Genomic DNA, 16481 nt, shown 5'->3' on the forward strand with positions numbered 1-16481 from the left:
ACAAAATACTCTGGTCTGGCAGATGTAGAGAAGACTTGAAAAGTAATCATCCCAAACCCAACTGCACCTCTAGCTTGGATGGAATATGTGCATTGTCATGTGCTGATGAGCAGCTTCTGTTTATATGCTCCAAAAGTGCATGCACATAGATCTGTTCTTCTGGAAAGCTGTTACTCTGGCTGAGCAGTTAAGATCCTTCAGTGTTGCTGTTGCGATGGCCACATTGCATCTGAACAAAGCATTTATATGCTACACTAGCTTACATAAAGAAGATGTCATTACCAACAAGTGCTAAATCCCGGTAAGAACAAGTTGAGCTTGTTGAACATGACATACAATCGAACAAATCACAAGTACATTCCTCTTATGGAGGGCAAGACAGAGGCTGATTGGAAGCCTCAGAATGGTAGAGCAAACTCTAGGATTTGTCACTCACTCCCCTACTTCATCCCTGAGCACCTACTTCATCTCATGCTATTTTATTCTAGCATCCAGCTGCAACTTTTAAAGAACACAAGCTGTTATAGTTAATGGAAGGCTGTGCCTATATCCATTGTTTTAACCACCTACACATTTTCTTTAAGAGCCTGGAATGATTAAAAGTAGTTCCCAGAAAGGATTCATACATGTGCCTTCTGCTTGTTAATCATAGCATGTTAACTGTATCAAAAATGAGACCCTATCACACTGGTTTCCATCGACCTTCATATTGCAACATGAATACAATATTATGTCATGGGGTTTCTCTTAAGTGCAGATTCATCTTACTCTAGAGGAAATTCTCCATTAAATGTTCGTATGGGAATGGTCACAGATTCACTTAGTCCTTCTGAAGCTGAATAAAAGCTCTGCTTCTGTAGAGCCCTTTGCTACCGGTCCGTTCTTCATTTTTTGCCACATGACATTTTTGTTTGAGAAGATGAATAGTGTTACGCTACCAAAGCAACGAGTAGGCAAGTGCTTATAATCAAGTCACTTTTTACTAAATAAAAAAGAAACTCCATAAGCTCTCAGCATGTGTTTCTGTGTATATTTTTATATAAATGAGCACAGTGGTTTTTAGAAGTTATTTATGAATACTGTTGTGGTAATTGCATCTGCTTTGCTTCAACTCTGCACTGAAATGCTGCAGCTGTCTTATTCATTCTGTCACACAGAATCTGTCGTGTCATGAATGCAGCTGGGTTTGTGGTTCCTCAGTGGCCTCTGTGAAGATTTCTGAAGAGTTTTCTGGAGAACTGACTGATGGTGATTTCCTTCTCAGCTGAAGATGGAGTTGTTCCAGCAGTCTCTTGTATTTCTGAAGATGTTTAAATTAAAGACCCTGAGAGCTTTTTGCTTTCATTTAAGAGAGATTTTTTTTTTTCTTTTGATCTTTCACTCCTGGGAAATAGACTAGCTGGGGAGGGAGGAAAGCTGATGTGGAATGTATTGACAATTTTGTGACTTCATTACGTTTGGAGACTTGGATTATGGACTCGGGGATAACAGAGCTTATGAGTTCTCTTGAATATGTCAAGCGACCTACGAAAGTAGTTTTCTAATTTAGAATACCTATGCATTTGTGGATAAAACCTTTTGTTTCCACTATCAACATATCCTGTAATTTGTACTGTTCAGAGGGCAGAAGATTCCTTTAACACTAAAGCACTATGAGCTAACTGCAAAGAATCCTCTGCTGTCTGCTTCAGAGAACTTACCCAGTGGACCTTTCTTAGTCATGTTCTTCTACTTAGATGGCTCTCTACTGAAGCTACTGTCTGCATGGATATAGCCTTAAATAGTTGGTGATGAGCCGTCATTGCATGTAGGAATAATGATAATTATCCTGGAACAGTTTCTAGAAAAGAGAAGGATTAATTCTTGATTTTGTTCTCAGAAACCAATTACATTCTGCTGCCTGCCTTCTGATCTCCCAGCACATTATCTACTAGTGACAAAGTGGCGTGGTGTGCGTGTGTTTTCTTCTGCACTCACAGCTCTTCAGCTTCTGTTTGTACCTATAAAAACATACATCGGATCTAAGTCATACCTGCATGTTTAGATTTGGAAATCATCCCTTTTGGAGGAGACAAATCTTCTCACCCATTCTATACCAAAATATGCCATGTTTGATACGGGTACTACCATTCCAAATCCAGTGATGCTAATGGCTTCAGCAGTTGTTTCTGTGGAATTAGTTCAGTGCCTGAAAATGGCTGTTTATTCTGAGAAGTGTTTACTTTAGCACTGTATCTTTGCTTGGATAGAAAAGCTCATGGATAGAAGATGGAAACATGAATGGAATAACTTAAGCATATGGCTGTATATGGAGGCAGTGGGAATTTTGCTTTTGTTCATTTTGTTGTGTTTTACTTTCAAGCATCAGTTCAGCTTACCTGGGTGGGTGTCCTCAGTTTCCCTCTTGTATTAAGCCAGCCTAGTAGCAAATGGGTCCTTTAGCTGGAGAATTCAATGTTGTCAGACTAACTGTAGTTCAAAGAATAGCTGTAACGGCAGGAGACGTTCAAAAAAGAGCTGTAGTTGCCATAGGTGAGAATAATTGTGACCCTACTGCAGTGAATCTGCTGAACAACTGTGTGAATAGGGTGTTAAGAAGTGCCCTGCCAGCAAGCCAGCAGGGTTGGGTTTTCCACTTAAATTTAATCTAGCTCTTTGGTCCTCGGATCTTGGCTGATCTGCTGGCAGGCAACTTGAATCATGCTTAAAATCATAGGTATTTCAGTATGATAAATGGTTCATGACAAACATTCCTGTACTATTTTTAAAATACCAATGGCAGATATTTCCCTCTGCACCTCAAGCAGAAGTGTTTTCTTCAGGGTTCTGGTTCTGCTCCACTTGGTGTAGTTGCATATTCACTCCAAGTCTAATTGGGATGTATGCAGCCCAAAACTGGTGTAAGGTTTTAGTGCCTTACAACAAACTACATCACCTCCACACAGCTTTAGTTGGCTCAAACGTGTTTCAGAACTAGTGTAAGTGGTGTTTTGATATGTATGGGACTAAATGGCATTAATAAGGTTCTGTGATTGCTCTAGGGAGACAGTGGCTGAAGTTCTTCTCGGTGATGGTTTTCTCATCCCAACAGTCGATTGTCTGAAGATGTTAAATATCAAGTATGAAGGTTAGTGTTTTGGGTACCACATAGCTTACATTAAAAGTGCATAGCCAATGTTATGTCCAGTTTTGTTCTTTTTTCCTCATTATATTGAAATCTCTAATTCTCTGCATAATTTCTTTTATTTGTCTGGGTCCTTAAACATTCTACTGCTCCCTAGACCCCGTTATGGACATGCTTAGTTATTGCTTTTGTATAAATCTCTTACCATGGAAGGATAGCTCTTCCACACTGAATGCTACTTGGCCAAAATGCCTTTCAAAGCGTGCATCTCTGCCCATATCCGTAATTGTTACTGAGGTAATGAACTCTCTCTAGTTTCTTTTCCACAATGAAGATATCAAACAAATATAAATGGTGGCTTTCTGAGCCTTAGTCACTAGTTGCATCTTAATTCCATGCTGCTGACCACTTGTGCATGGATTTTCTGCAAGAGAATTAGTTAGGTAGAGACAATGAAAAGTAACTGCTTGTTTGTCTACCTGAGAGCATTTAGGAAAAATAGCTAAACAACTTTCCAAGAACGATCCTCAAATTTCTGTGGACATATTACAGTTGTAAAGTTTTAGAAGCTTTTTGATTCTATGTTGCTTTGCTCAATGTGCTTTCTCTTTGCAAGAGAAAAGTACAGAATAGCTCTTCGTTATGTGTGAAATAAACTAAAACTGGCACGGAATTAGTAAAGCAGAGTGAGGTTTTCCTGTGGTTTACTATGTGATTAGATGTAGGCATTGTATTTTTTGCTTTCGTTGGACTATTGTATTTATTGTTGATTTGCTGCTTATCTTAGTTTCCTAACATAAGAAAATAATAACTCCACATTCAAGGGTGATCACAGAAAAAAACAGAACCAGTGATCACAGTACAAACTACTGAGAACAAGCAGCACACCAGTGGTTCACAAAAATTACATAACAGTGATTTTTGGCTTCTCTTTTTCCTAATTATTGCAGCAAATAAGGAGGTATGGCAATTCAGAATTCCTCAGACGTTTTACTGCTTCTGGCAGCCCTTGCTGACAGGCCTCCTTTCCCGAAGTTTTACACAGACCCTAATAGACAAAATGTTTATGAAGTTAAAGGAATGTTCTGACTCTTCAGAACTCCGTCCTCAGTTCCTGATCAACTGGATTTCTGAGATGCTGACTAGCATTGCCAGAGTAAACAGTGGTGAGTGTGTAATTTCTGTGTGAAAAAAAAAAAGTAGGAGTCTCTTCTGTACCATTGCAGGAATGGGGGGGTGGTGGGTACTTGAGATTTTAGGTGCAATAACATGATTAGTACATTTTGTCATGTTAACTTAGAGCTTTCATCGTTGCATTTCTTACACTTTTTAGCCTGCAGCTTATGTATGTTATGCATTTCTTAGCAACATTTTGAAATTACTATTTCTTTGGCAACTTGCTGTGGCTTCCTCAAGATACAAAAAACTAATCTCTCCCATGAAAGATCAGTCCAGTACTTTCAGGAAATAACAGTAACAGAAAACAAATAAACATGTTATGTTCAAATTGTTATGAGTTCCTTGTTCCCAGTTCTTTCCTCACTTAATATAAGCCTAGCTTTACAATATATTTATGTAGTCTTTCTGTCCTTCAGTCCCATCCCTGGATTTGTCACGCCTTCTAAACTTACACAAAAGTAAAATTAATCTTTTGTTTTCTGTGCCTAACTCCTTAGAACTGTTTAAATTGGTAAACTGTATGTTTAACTCCAGAGAGTGGCACAGAAGAGCTTTGATTATTTGAAGTGTGTCATAGGAATTCTGTTAACAGGACTTTTATACTGTGATGTGGTATATACCTGAAGGAGATTTCCAGATGGTTAATTTTGCTACCTTCTCTGCTGGTCTGGCTAGATTTTGCCATTATCTGTGGTAATTGAAGGTCCATGTTAGATGCTTTCAGTCAACACTGAGCATGTCTGTCACGTACCAAGATCCCTGAGCATTAGCAGTCCCCAGTTGTTAATTCTACTTACTGCAGAGCTATCTGGAATGATCTCAGATCCCAGAAACAGTATACTGCATTTACTAGAGACAATACTGTACAAACACAGCCCTGTGGCTTTCCTGTATGGGATGCACAGAACAAGCTTGGGAGACTCTGCATCTCACTGTTGTCATATCTTGTGAAGCTAATTTAGCTGTTAGTGCATTGGCAAGTCCCTTTTAATGAGCTCAACGTATTTAGTCAGTATATCTGGTCTTGGACTTGGTTTGGAATGCCAGCTTGTATAAGGATAAGAGCTCCAGTAAAATGCAAAGGGATAAAGTGTTTACTTTTATGAGTTTTTAGCACCTTGTTTTTGTTATCTTCTTTGAAGGGAAGAAAAGACGCCGCTGTAACAAACGGGTGTATGTGAAGGAGCTGTTCCTTCAAAAAGTTCCTTTGCAGTGGATAAGACTAACTGAAAATTGCTTGGAAGCTCCCTGCTGGGCAACCCCACACCTTCTTCAGCTGTAAGTTTGATCCTGTGACCTAGAAAAAGGACAGTGAACAATGTTCTCTAACAGCTTTGGCAGCTTCCCCGTGATATGCTGAGTTATGGCTATGTTCCTTTCCCTTCCTTTGCATCTAGTAGAAATTATGGCAGGTGTGTACTTGGAATACCATGTCCAGGTCTGGGGCCCCCAGCACAAGAAGGATGTGGATCTGTTAGAACGGGTCCAGAGGAGGACCACAAAGATGATCAAGGGGCTGGAGCACCTCTCCTATGAAGAAAGGCTGAGAGAGCTGGGGATGTTCAGCCTGAAGAAGAGAAGGCTCCGGGGTGACCTCACTGCAGCTTTTAAATACTTAAAGAGGGCTTATAAAAAAGATGGAGAGCGACTCCCAATCAGATAATGACAGGGCAAGGTGGGGGAGGTATTTAGATTAGATGTTAGGAAGAAATTATTCATTCAAAGGGTGGTGAGGCACTGGAACAGGTTGCCCAGAGCTTGTGGATGCCCTATCCCTGGAATTGTTCAAGACCAGGTTAGATGAGGCCCTGGCCAACCTGATCTAGTGGGTGGCAGCCCTGCCCATGGCAGGGGGGTTGGACCTAGGTGATCTTTAAGGTCCCTTCCAACCTGAGCCATTCTGTGATTCTAGGTGTGAATAAAACCCTGCTTGTTGCTGCTCATCTCCCTATTGATTCTACAAGGAGAAGGAGGCGAACTTTAAAGGATTGTGCCTTTGAAATGAAATCAGAAATTATCCGTGGATTTATTAAGAAAGCAACTTAGAGGAAAAGTGATTTAGTAGCAGAGATGTAATTGCTCATGCAGGTGGTATGGGTTTAGCACAGGTGGCACCTTTTTCAAATAAAAATAGCAAAGCACAAATTCAGTTAGAAGTATCCCATGTCCTTAATTTTAATCACAAAGAAGGAGTATTCCAGCAGCCACTATTTAGGAATAATCAAACTTGCCTTTTAGTGGAGATATATGAGGAAGCTCACACTTAAAAGGCTGCTCAGCTTGATAAACCTTCATTTAGAATCTCTTTTTGCTTTTAAAACTTTTACATTGCCCTTTTCCTGTCTAGGATCCTCACAAGCATGAGACCTCGTTTGCCACGTTCTTCACGGAAGAACCTTCTCTATCTCACATCCATTTACACGGAAGGAGGTGGTCCATTGTCCAGCCCAGGCCTCTTGTCAAACTACAGTGAACAGCCAATTTACACTATAGAGAGCTTACAGTGGAGGGCGAGGCAAGAAAATCAGGTTAAAAATGAAGGGCAGGCTGCAGAGAATCAAGAAGATGTGCTGGAGAAAGATGATGGTTTAGAGGAAGTAGAGGAGGAGGAAGAAGAGATGGTAACTGAAACAAATCATTTGGAAGGACTTGCTCATTCTGATAACGTGGTGGCTATTGCTGAGAAAAAGGCAGCACTGCAAGGGTCTGCATGGCAGATCACTGCAGGTAAAAAGAGTTTTTATAAGATTTAATATTTACAATTGGTTAAGATGGTCTAAGTGAAATGCAAAGGCATGTCAGCCCTCTGGGCCTGACCAGAACTGAAGTGTGCTTCAAAATAATTTAAATGCCAAATCCCTGAAAACTGCTTTTTTTCCAGTCTTCTGTTTATGTGCAATTGTCATCTCTCCCTAAAAGCTCTTAAAATACTGTGTTTTTTTCCAAGAGCACATTGTTACTTCTTCATTAACTTTTTTGTCAGGCTTCTCCAAACTCAGTGTTTAAAACTTCATTTTGATGGGACAGTGTATATGCCTGCTGTGAGTGGCAAAGAAAACAAAGATATTTCTTAACCTTTGTTTGTCAGAATTAGAGATATTTGAAAGCACAGTTGGACTGCATTTGAAAGCACCAGTCAGGTTCTCAGAAGTTCCAAGCTCCAGGTAAATTGCAATCATGACATGGTAGCAAGCAAGATTTGGAAGCAAGGCAAGAACTTTGTAAAGTGAATAACGATTTATCCAGTGTTCTCTTAGCTTCTAAACGGTAGCTATACTTTCATTGGAATGGAGGATTCAACAGCTAAGAAAATTTTGGATGAGTGTTTCTGGATGGACTTAAAGACAGGAAAAGGAGGTGGTGTAGAGGAGTTAGAGGCAAAGTGGTGTTTAAAGAAAGAAGAAAAATGCAGCCACTGGAAGACAATGAACTCTTGTACCCCACTCACAGGGAAGATTTCCCAAGTTTTAAAAAAAAAAAAAAAAAAAAAAAAAAAAAGGACAAGGGTAGGATGTGCCTAAACAGTTCAGCTTAGTTATGCTGATGTGAACAGCTTGTTAGAGATGGATGTTTTGAGAACAGAAGCAAAATTGTCCTCTACATTAATGACTTTGGTTCTGAGCAAGCAGATCTTTTGCCAAAGGAACACACATTGTGTCTTGAACCACAAGATTTTCATGAAGATTGCATTTATGTAGTTGGTTGTGGGTAAATTTAATTTCTGTTTGAATAACATCAAGGATGTGTAGTTACCGCCCTTAAACAAATTGAAAACTAAAACCACTGTAATGACATGGGATACATCAGCTATTTACTGGGTTGCTCTCCGAAGAGAAGGCTCAGCATGTTCATTGTATATAATTGTAATTTGCCTTACAGTTGAGTTGGATGTTATCAAATACTATTTCTGCGCTTTTTAAATTGTGAAATTATAACATTTAGAAACCACCATTATATGTCAGGAGGTTTAGTTCTATTAAATGCCCAGGAAAGACATAAAAGAAAAAAATGAATAAATCTGCTGGTACTTTAAGGCAAAGTCTGGGTTTCTGGACAGATGTCAGTTAACCAAAACAAATCGTTTTCGGTCAGAGAGAAGGGTCCAAGTTTTATGTTATTACCAGGGGTCTCAAATAGTATGTGTAATTATCGCTGGCTCTCTGGAGTGTCTTATCTTTTGAAGTCTTGTGTCAGCTGGTCTTCATTTTGCAGCTAGTAAGCATTCCAGAGATAAGCGTTCTGGTATAAAGAAAGCAAGTAGGTACAAGAAATCTTATTGTCAAAACAGTGAGACATAATTTGTATCTTTAATTTAGTTAGATGTGAAATCAGAATGAAATTTAAAAGGGAATTTCCCTGTTGGGAACTGCCTATGAAAGTTTGGCATCATGATGTAAAGTATAAAGGAATGGAGTCACTGATGTTACCAGTTGTGATGGATGGTTTCCCATTGTGCAGTTTCTGGACCTCATTGGAAACCAAATTAAAAAAATGTGAAGTCATGGAGAGGAAACAGCAGTAGATATCTGTAAAAACAAACAGCAGAATTTCCAAGACATTGTCATATTGTTTTCCTTTGCCATCTCATCACAGCCTACCTGCCTGCCCAGAATTGCTTTATTAGTTAATTCGGCTTCCCTAGCTTTCTACCCTTCTGCTTTTGTGGCTTCAGGTCCTCTTTAGTCAATACTGTTGCTGTGTAGCTGCTAATCTCAGTGAGTCCTAAAGAAGCTGATGTTCAGTTTCACTGAGGAATGATGCAAAGGTGCTGTTTTGTAACTCCATATGTGTGAAAATTGCCTTTTCCTTTTACAGGAGTATGCAGAGTGAATATTTTTATAAACCTTTTCAAAGTGAATTTTAAATTAGCATATAGTAATCAATATGTCGGTTTCAAACAAAAGTATGCTTTAATGACAGAGGTAAGTATTAAGGGTTGCTCTAGAATAGTGGGAGGTTTCTTTCAATGGACATTGCCTCACAGTGGTTTGGATAAGCTGTACTGCGTAGATAGCCTGATCATGCCTGACTCCAGATGTGTTCCTATTGTCTCACAAGGTATAGAGACTTTCTTTGAAAGAGCTAATAAGGTTAGAAAGAAAATTAGTTAAAACTATAGCTCAATCTTATTTTTGCTGAGTACCTGAGATTGCTCATGTTTGCTGAATTGCATGAGATAGTATTTTTGGATCTGGGGGGAGTCTTGCTTTTTGAAAGTCTCTCTGGTGAGCTCAGACTTCCTGTTTATGTACTGTGTTTTTACCCAGATGAAATACAATGGAAAGACTTTCCTCTTGGGAAACTCCCAGGTCAGACAGATGACCCTGATGGTCTCATGTTGGATAGTTATTCCATGATGTCTCTGCTTGATCAGCCAGTGAGAGATGAGTGGAAGTCTCCCAATACAAAGTGAGTAATGTTATGGGCAAGACTTTGTCCCTGAACTATGAAATTTATTTATTTCTCTGTGCCTTGTGCTATGATGTGAAAAATTCAGGACTAGTTTTCAAACTGTTACTTCTGTGATACTTTGACCAAAATATCTACAATATTTGTAATATCTGTTAACTGCTCTTCTCTCATGCATTTTTCAAGTAATGTGTGTGTTTGGAAGAACCTTTGTAGTGCTGATGTAATAACATAATAGTCTACTCTTCAAACTGTTTCAACTTTCACTGTTGTCTGATACTGTTAGTAAGGTACAGTATGCTGATCCTCAAGAGTTACTAACCTGCAAGTACAGAGTTTTTAAAACAAGCTACTAAGAGCTGGTGCAGAGTCTGCCTAGTGATACACTGGGATGAATAGGTTTAATGGGAAGAACTGTGGCCTTGCAATTAAAGCATTCAGGTCTAGAAGCCAGGAAATGCAGCTAAGAGTGTTAGCTCCCCAGCATTCTTACAGCCTGACCTTGGAGAAGTCATGTAGCCTTCCCCAGTGTCAGTCTTCCCAGACTAGCTAAACTTGTACAGGAAGGGGGAGTCATTTTAAAGTGTACAGTGGTCTGATGAAGCACTTTGAGGTGCAGTAGTGGGAAAGCTTGACAGTGAGGAGAGAAGGTTCAACAAGTCTTAAGTGCAAGCTGCTGCATCTGGGTCGGAGCAATCCCAAACAGGAGTACAGACTGGGAGAACTCATTGAGAGTAGCCCTGCTGAGAAGGACTTGGGGGTTCTGGTGGACAAACAGCTTGACGTGAGCCAGCAGAGCGCACTTGCAGCCCAGAAGGCCAACTGCATCCTGGGCTGCATCAAGAGAGGTGTGACCAGCAGGTCAAGGGAGGAGATTGTCCCATTCTGCTGTGAGGCCCCACTTGGAATACCATGTCCAGGTCTGGGGCCCCCAGCACAAGAAGGATGTGGATCTGTTAGAACGGGTCCAGAGGAGGACCACAAAGATGATCAAGGGGCTGGAGCACCTCTCCTATGAAGAAAGGCTGAGAGAGCTGGGGATGTTCAGCCTGAAGAAGAGAAGGCTCCGGGGTGAGCTTTTAAATACTTAAAGAGGGCTTATAAAAGGGCTTATAAAAAAGATGGAGAGCGACTCTCAATCAGATAATGACAGGACAAGGTGGGGATGGTTTTTAAACTAAAAGAGGGGAGATTTAGATTAGATGTTAGGAGGAAATCCTTCACAGTAAGGGTGGTGAAGGCACTGGAACAGGTTGCCCGGAGAGGTTGTGGATGCCCCATCCCTTGGACAACCTGATCTAGTGGGTGGCATCCCTGCCCATGGCATGGATGGGTTGGAATTACGTGATCTTTACAGTCTCTTCCAACCCAAGCCATTCTATGATTCTGTGAAGGTACCCTCAGGAAGTGGTTGACAGCAGATTACTTTTGTAACACCTGAGGAAAGAATTGGCTGTACGTTCTTTGGGTAGTGAATGTGCTTAGAGTTTGGCATCAGTGAATGCAAACCTGTCCCTCATGTGCTTGAAGTGAATACTGTAGTCCACTGTCCTGACTAAAGTTTATGTCACTGCAGTCCCAGTTATTCATTGTAGTTAACCCAACATGAAACACTCTCTTCTCCTCACCCTCCTCCATTGAAGTAAGAAACTTTTTTGCTTGTTTGTGTTGTGTTAGCCTGACACTGGGCTTGTATTGTTGATGGACACAGTGAGACTGAAGTAGCTACTGTGACAACTCACCAGTGTGGTAGGAAGTTACTTTATGAAGGTGTAACAGTCATCCTTCTGACCTGAGGGAATATAGGCAGCACAGACCTCTGTATTCATCTCCTTCATTTTTTACTCTCTTCAAATCTGAGAGCTGCTCATTATAATTACTGCTGTTATCTTTCTCTTCTGGGAATGTACTTTTGTTCTGCAGTCCTGGGGCCTTTTGCACTAACTGAAAGTGAAATACAAGTGACATCAGTGGCAATCAAAAGGTGATTTCCATCTTATCTTTTGAGGAAGCCAGCTTATGTTATCTTCTTTCCTGCTCCTGCTCTTTCTACAAGAAACCATTGCTAGGATTATGAGATACTGCTGCTTAGCGGTTTGGAGGTTATTAACACAGCCTCAGCAGGCTTCAAAACTCTGTTTCTGTTAATGGGGACTCAGATCCTCAACCACAGTATGTTGCCATTGCCCAGTGACCTTTTCAGAGCTCCAGCCAGTAATTTAAGTTGCAGATCTGACCTCACTGAAGAAAGTCAGGTTGCCATGGAAATAATGGTAGCATTCTATAAGGCTTTCATTAGATCATCGCTGCTACTAAGTGACACATGTCTAGTTAAACAGTTCCATTGAAGATGTTTTCACAGGGTCATTATTTCACTCTTAGAAATCAAAGGATCTTGAATGTTGTTAGTTTTCAAATAAATTTCATCACATACCCTGTAGGGGATTGGCTGTACATGTATTTTAATTTTAAACCAAGGAATGCTTCAGAATATAAATGGATAGCAGTTATTTTCTTAAGCACTTGATAGCTTAACTTCTTACTCAGTGATTCTTTCCCTGTAGTAGATGGGCCCAGTCTACTAGCTTCCAAAACAAATGAGAATAACAATCACAGTTACACAGTTTTCCCACTGCAAGGTTTTGCAGTGGGAAAAGCTACTGCATGTATTCATGTTTTCACATATTCTGAGTTGTCTTCAGATTAGTTTCCAGTTCTGAAGAGCAAGGTTTCCATTCTGTCTCCATTCTCTTCATCATCTTCCCCAGAACTAGTCTACTGTTTTGTCAGCTAAGGCCTGAAGTGTAGGGGTAGGCTGCTGAGAGGGTATTGTTTGTATTTGATGGATCCAATCAAAATGTAAAATTAAAATCTTGTAGATTGCTACATAATAAAAAAAGATATAATCCTTTTCCAGTGCTCCTCTTTCCGACAGTCCAAATAGTTCGTGAACTACTTGGTTCTAACACCTCTACAAAAGACAGCACCGAATCTGTCTTTCTGCATATCAAGAGGTTAAATGAGCCATCCTTTTTGAGTCCTTTTGAACGGTGTTCATCACTGACCCATACTTTGAGCACTGGACGAATTTCCTGTCAGACTTTAAAGAGAGTAGGTAACCATTTATCTCCTGATAGTTTATCATCCCCCAAAGAAGTGTAAATCTATAGTAATTGCAAAAAGAAAAAAAAAATAAAACACAAAGTTTTGATTCAGCAGAACCCTTTGATGTCAGTCAGCCATGAGTCATGTTGCTTGCAACATGTTCCATATTGGGAATAAGACAAATTCCTGGAACTTGCAGATCTGCTTCTAGTCTGCAGAGCCGTGGCATTCTCATTGTAGGCAGAAATGACAGAGTACTTGATCTCAGAGACTTTAAACATAAAGCCGTTTGGCTTAATGTTTAGGTAGTTGAGATCACTGATTTCAATACAGAGCTGCAGCAGAATTCGATTGACTGCAGTAATTGGCACCATTCGGCATCCAGCCAGCAGTCTCTGACAGGAGATGGGGTTTCTGTATTTGTTCCTCGTTGGCTCAGTTGATTTTGCTATGCACAATAGATGGAATCATCATTACGGAGGCTGTAATGAAGTGCATATGGAGTAGTATGATTCACTATTCTTGTTTGTAAGCTGCTACTTGAATCCAGCTGTAGCATGTTCCCTTTCTGACTTGGGTGTTGTAGGAGTCAAGTGTTTGTAATCCCACTATATTTCCTGGAGTGGTCCCTAGAGTAATAGAAATTTAAAAAACACCTAATGATTCCAGGTGCTGCTCTACAAGCAAAGGATTTCTTGCAGATGTAATCTTTGTATCATACCACTGGTTTAGACGTAGATGCTAGAACTTAGCCATGCTGCTGTCTGAAAATCCACAGCATGTATTAGTCAGTTCATTTGTTAATAAAAATTCACTAAAATTACGAATACGTGGGTTTTTTTTCCATCCTGCATTGGACATGAAGTAAATCCTTGCTAGTGTCAGTTCCTAACAACTGGAAAGCAGAATGATGAAGCAAGAACCATGAACCTAAGTGCACCTGGTCGTGCTGAAGTTTCAGTATTAGGTTCCTTTCTCCTTCTAGTTAGTCTTTGACGCTTGTAGCTACTTTTGTGATGCTCAGTTGTTGTAGTGAATCATATGAAGCAGTTCAAGTGTTGGCAGTTTTACAGTACTGGCAAGCAGTATTTCAGTGTTATGATTAAATGGTGACTAGGTAAAGTTTTCAGTCTGTCCTTGACATAGGCTGATGAAACATCACAAGTGACTTTAGAATAAATGTAATTTAATTATTTGGATTTGGAGGGCATACAATGGTAGTAGGAAAAAGAAGTTTGAGGGTAAAACTTGTTAGGATTTTTGCAAATCCATTAAATGTGCAAAATTGGAAAGATGTTACTGATTTTCTAAAACTTGCTTTCCTTGATATGCTTGAAGAGCAAAGCATTGCAGAGTCGTTAACATGGAAGCTGGAAATGCAGTGCAGGGGGTTAAAATGTTTGTAAAGATGCTTTGAGATCCTTGCCTGAGCTGTCTGCAAAGATACATATTTAAAGAATCTAAAAAAAAACAAAACAACAACAACAAAAACAAACACAACACACACCCACATGTCAACAAACGTATCTCACCACTTCGCCTCAGCAAGTTTCTGATTCACAAACTACTGGGAGGTAGGAGAATAATAGGGGGAAGACTGTTCTTCTGTGCTCATATGCTTACTTATGCATTTGCTTTTGAACACAGTTGGAGACTGGCAATTCAGACCTTTAATCTCAACTAGTCCAAACACTTGTGCGTGCTAGAACTGAAGTGCAGTTAAATCTGTGAACCTGACAGCATGAGGCGCTCTCTGGAATATCTCATAGGGATGCATTCAATCTCCCTTCTTCGTGAATGTTAGTAGTCTGGGAAATATGCATGGCTGTTATTTAAAAAGGCCTCTTCCTCATAATCAACTTGTCAGGGATGTTCTCTTGGCTTCATAGTGTAAAAAGCATTGGAAGATCAGATTTGTACTTGGTTATAAATAGCCTGCAACATGCAGGCTTAGAAAAATGCATAGCTATAGAGTTGCTCTAGTTTTAAGGATGAGAAAAATACTCATACTGCTAATTAGATGCTGAAATGGATTCTCATACTTAAAAATAAAGAAAATGGTTAATTTGTAAGCTGTTCTTTGAAATGTACTATTCAGTGATTTTTCACAGCAGATGAAACACCACTTACCCATATTTCAGGTAATATTCTCCAGGTTTTACTTCCCAGGACTTACGATTCCATTGCTTACAACAAATTAGAAGGGGTCCTTCCTTCCTGGGTGATAAAAGGAAGCGGCGAGTCACACAGAACAGCCACGGTTACAGGGAAATGCTCAGTCTACCTGTCTGTACACAGAAGAGCAAATTATGTTGCAGTAGGATAGAAAAAACTGTCAGCCAGTTGAAAATTTTCAAAGAGGTTCCTGACCTCAAGGCTTAGCGGAAGTATATAGATTTCAGCTTGACTTCGGACCCTTCCTCGACTTGGAGAATGCTCTGCCTGTAACCAGAACAGAAATGCTTGCCAGGGCACACAGCTCTTCTGTTCCTGGAACAGACAAACCTAAATTGTGTTACAAATTCTTGCTCACATATGCCAAAACATTCCTCTTGGGATCTGCAAATGGACAGCTGGAAGGACCTGGTTTTTTGTTTGTTTGTTTTTTCATTTTCTTGGTGTTTATTTCATAGGTAATGCTTAATTGGTGAATATATGAAAAAACAGGTGGTGACATTAAGGAATTTGTGACAGAGTGGTTGGTGTAGTTTGATTGTTCATAGTTCTATGGTTAGGAGATCACTCCCGTTTCATTTTATAGTGCAAAGTAGTAGGTTGCCCCAGAGAGAATGAGACCTGCCTGTCCTGCAAACAAGGGTGGAGCTACTGTGATGTTGCTTTGCAAATAGGCTTTTGCTGGTGTCATGGAACTAGCCATTAGTGAAACCAATTACACAACCGTTGTATAAACCTTGCTTAAAAAAAAAAAAAAAAGCCTGAACCACAAGTAAATAGCTTGCAGTTAAGGGTGAGGATGTCATTCAGGTTTTACCTTCAGTATTCTGTTCTCTGCGCATTCCGTAGTAATAAAACAGGAAGAGGGGAAGTGATGCACAGGATGCAGCAAACTTCATGAAGAAACCACAGCAGAGGTGATTTCTGCTGCACTGCAGTACCTTGTGATTATCTTACAGAAGTAGAATGATGTACTACATCTGGCTGGGATGGAGTTAACTTTCCCTGCAGCAGCACATAAAGTGCTGTGCTCTGCACTTGTAGCTAGAACAGCATTGTTTTGTCTGTTGCTGAGCAGTGCTGGCTAGAAAAGCCTGGGGCAAATTTGGATTATAGAAAGAGTTCTCTAAGAGGAGGAAAGAGCATGCACAGGTGACATTTCTTGTCCTTAAGAAAAGGGCATGCTAGGCATAGTTGCCATCAAATTTTTTGAGCAGGGTTGCTCTGAATTGTAAAGGTAGTTAAAGCTGAAGTAATTTGCCTAGAGAGGTTGGAGACATTCAGAACTCACTTGGATGCGATCCTGCACAACCTGTTCTAGAGGACCCAACCACAGGGATTGGCCTAGACAATCCTGAGAGATTCCTTCCAACCTCTGTGATTCTCTGAAAAGATCTATTGTCTTTTCTCTTCCTGCTTTATCAATTAAAAATAAAAATGTAATCGTAATAAACTGCAGAAGTAGATTCAGTAATAAACTAAGAACTGA

At 40.0% G+C, this 16481-nt stretch overlaps 2 protein-coding genes across 5 annotated transcripts in view; one reads left to right on the forward strand and one right to left on the reverse strand.

Moving 5' to 3' along the window:
- The window catches only part of LAS1L (LAS1 like ribosome biogenesis factor), a 29805-nt gene that overhangs the window by 9093 nt on the left and 4231 nt on the right, over positions 1–16481 (forward strand). For both annotated transcript variants that reach the window (XM_035541332.2, XM_035541333.2), the window contains exons 8-12: positions 3042–3127; positions 4075–4290; positions 5446–5581; positions 6651–7030; positions 9571–9712. In XM_035541332.2, coding sequence (XP_035397225.1) covers positions 3042–3127; positions 4075–4290; positions 5446–5581; positions 6651–7030; positions 9571–9712 — 960 coding nt within the window. The remainder of the gene's footprint in view (positions 1–3041; positions 3128–4074; positions 4291–5445; positions 5582–6650; positions 7031–9570; positions 9713–16481) is intronic.
- The window catches only part of ZC3H12B (zinc finger CCCH-type containing 12B), a 43386-nt gene continuing 42028 nt past the window's right edge, over positions 15124–16481 (reverse strand). For all 3 annotated transcript variants that reach the window (XM_050713338.1, XM_035541326.1, XM_035541328.1), the window contains exon 7: positions 15124–15307. In XM_050713338.1, the coding sequence (XP_050569295.1) occupies positions 15125–15307 (183 nt within the window). In that variant the 3' untranslated portion in view covers position 15124. The remainder of the gene's footprint in view (positions 15308–16481) is intronic.

This window comes from Cygnus atratus, chromosome 13 (genome assembly GCF_013377495.2).
Source record: "Cygnus atratus isolate AKBS03 ecotype Queensland, Australia chromosome 13, CAtr_DNAZoo_HiC_assembly, whole genome shotgun sequence".
NCBI lineage: Eukaryota > Metazoa > Chordata > Aves > Anseriformes > Anatidae > Cygnus > Cygnus atratus.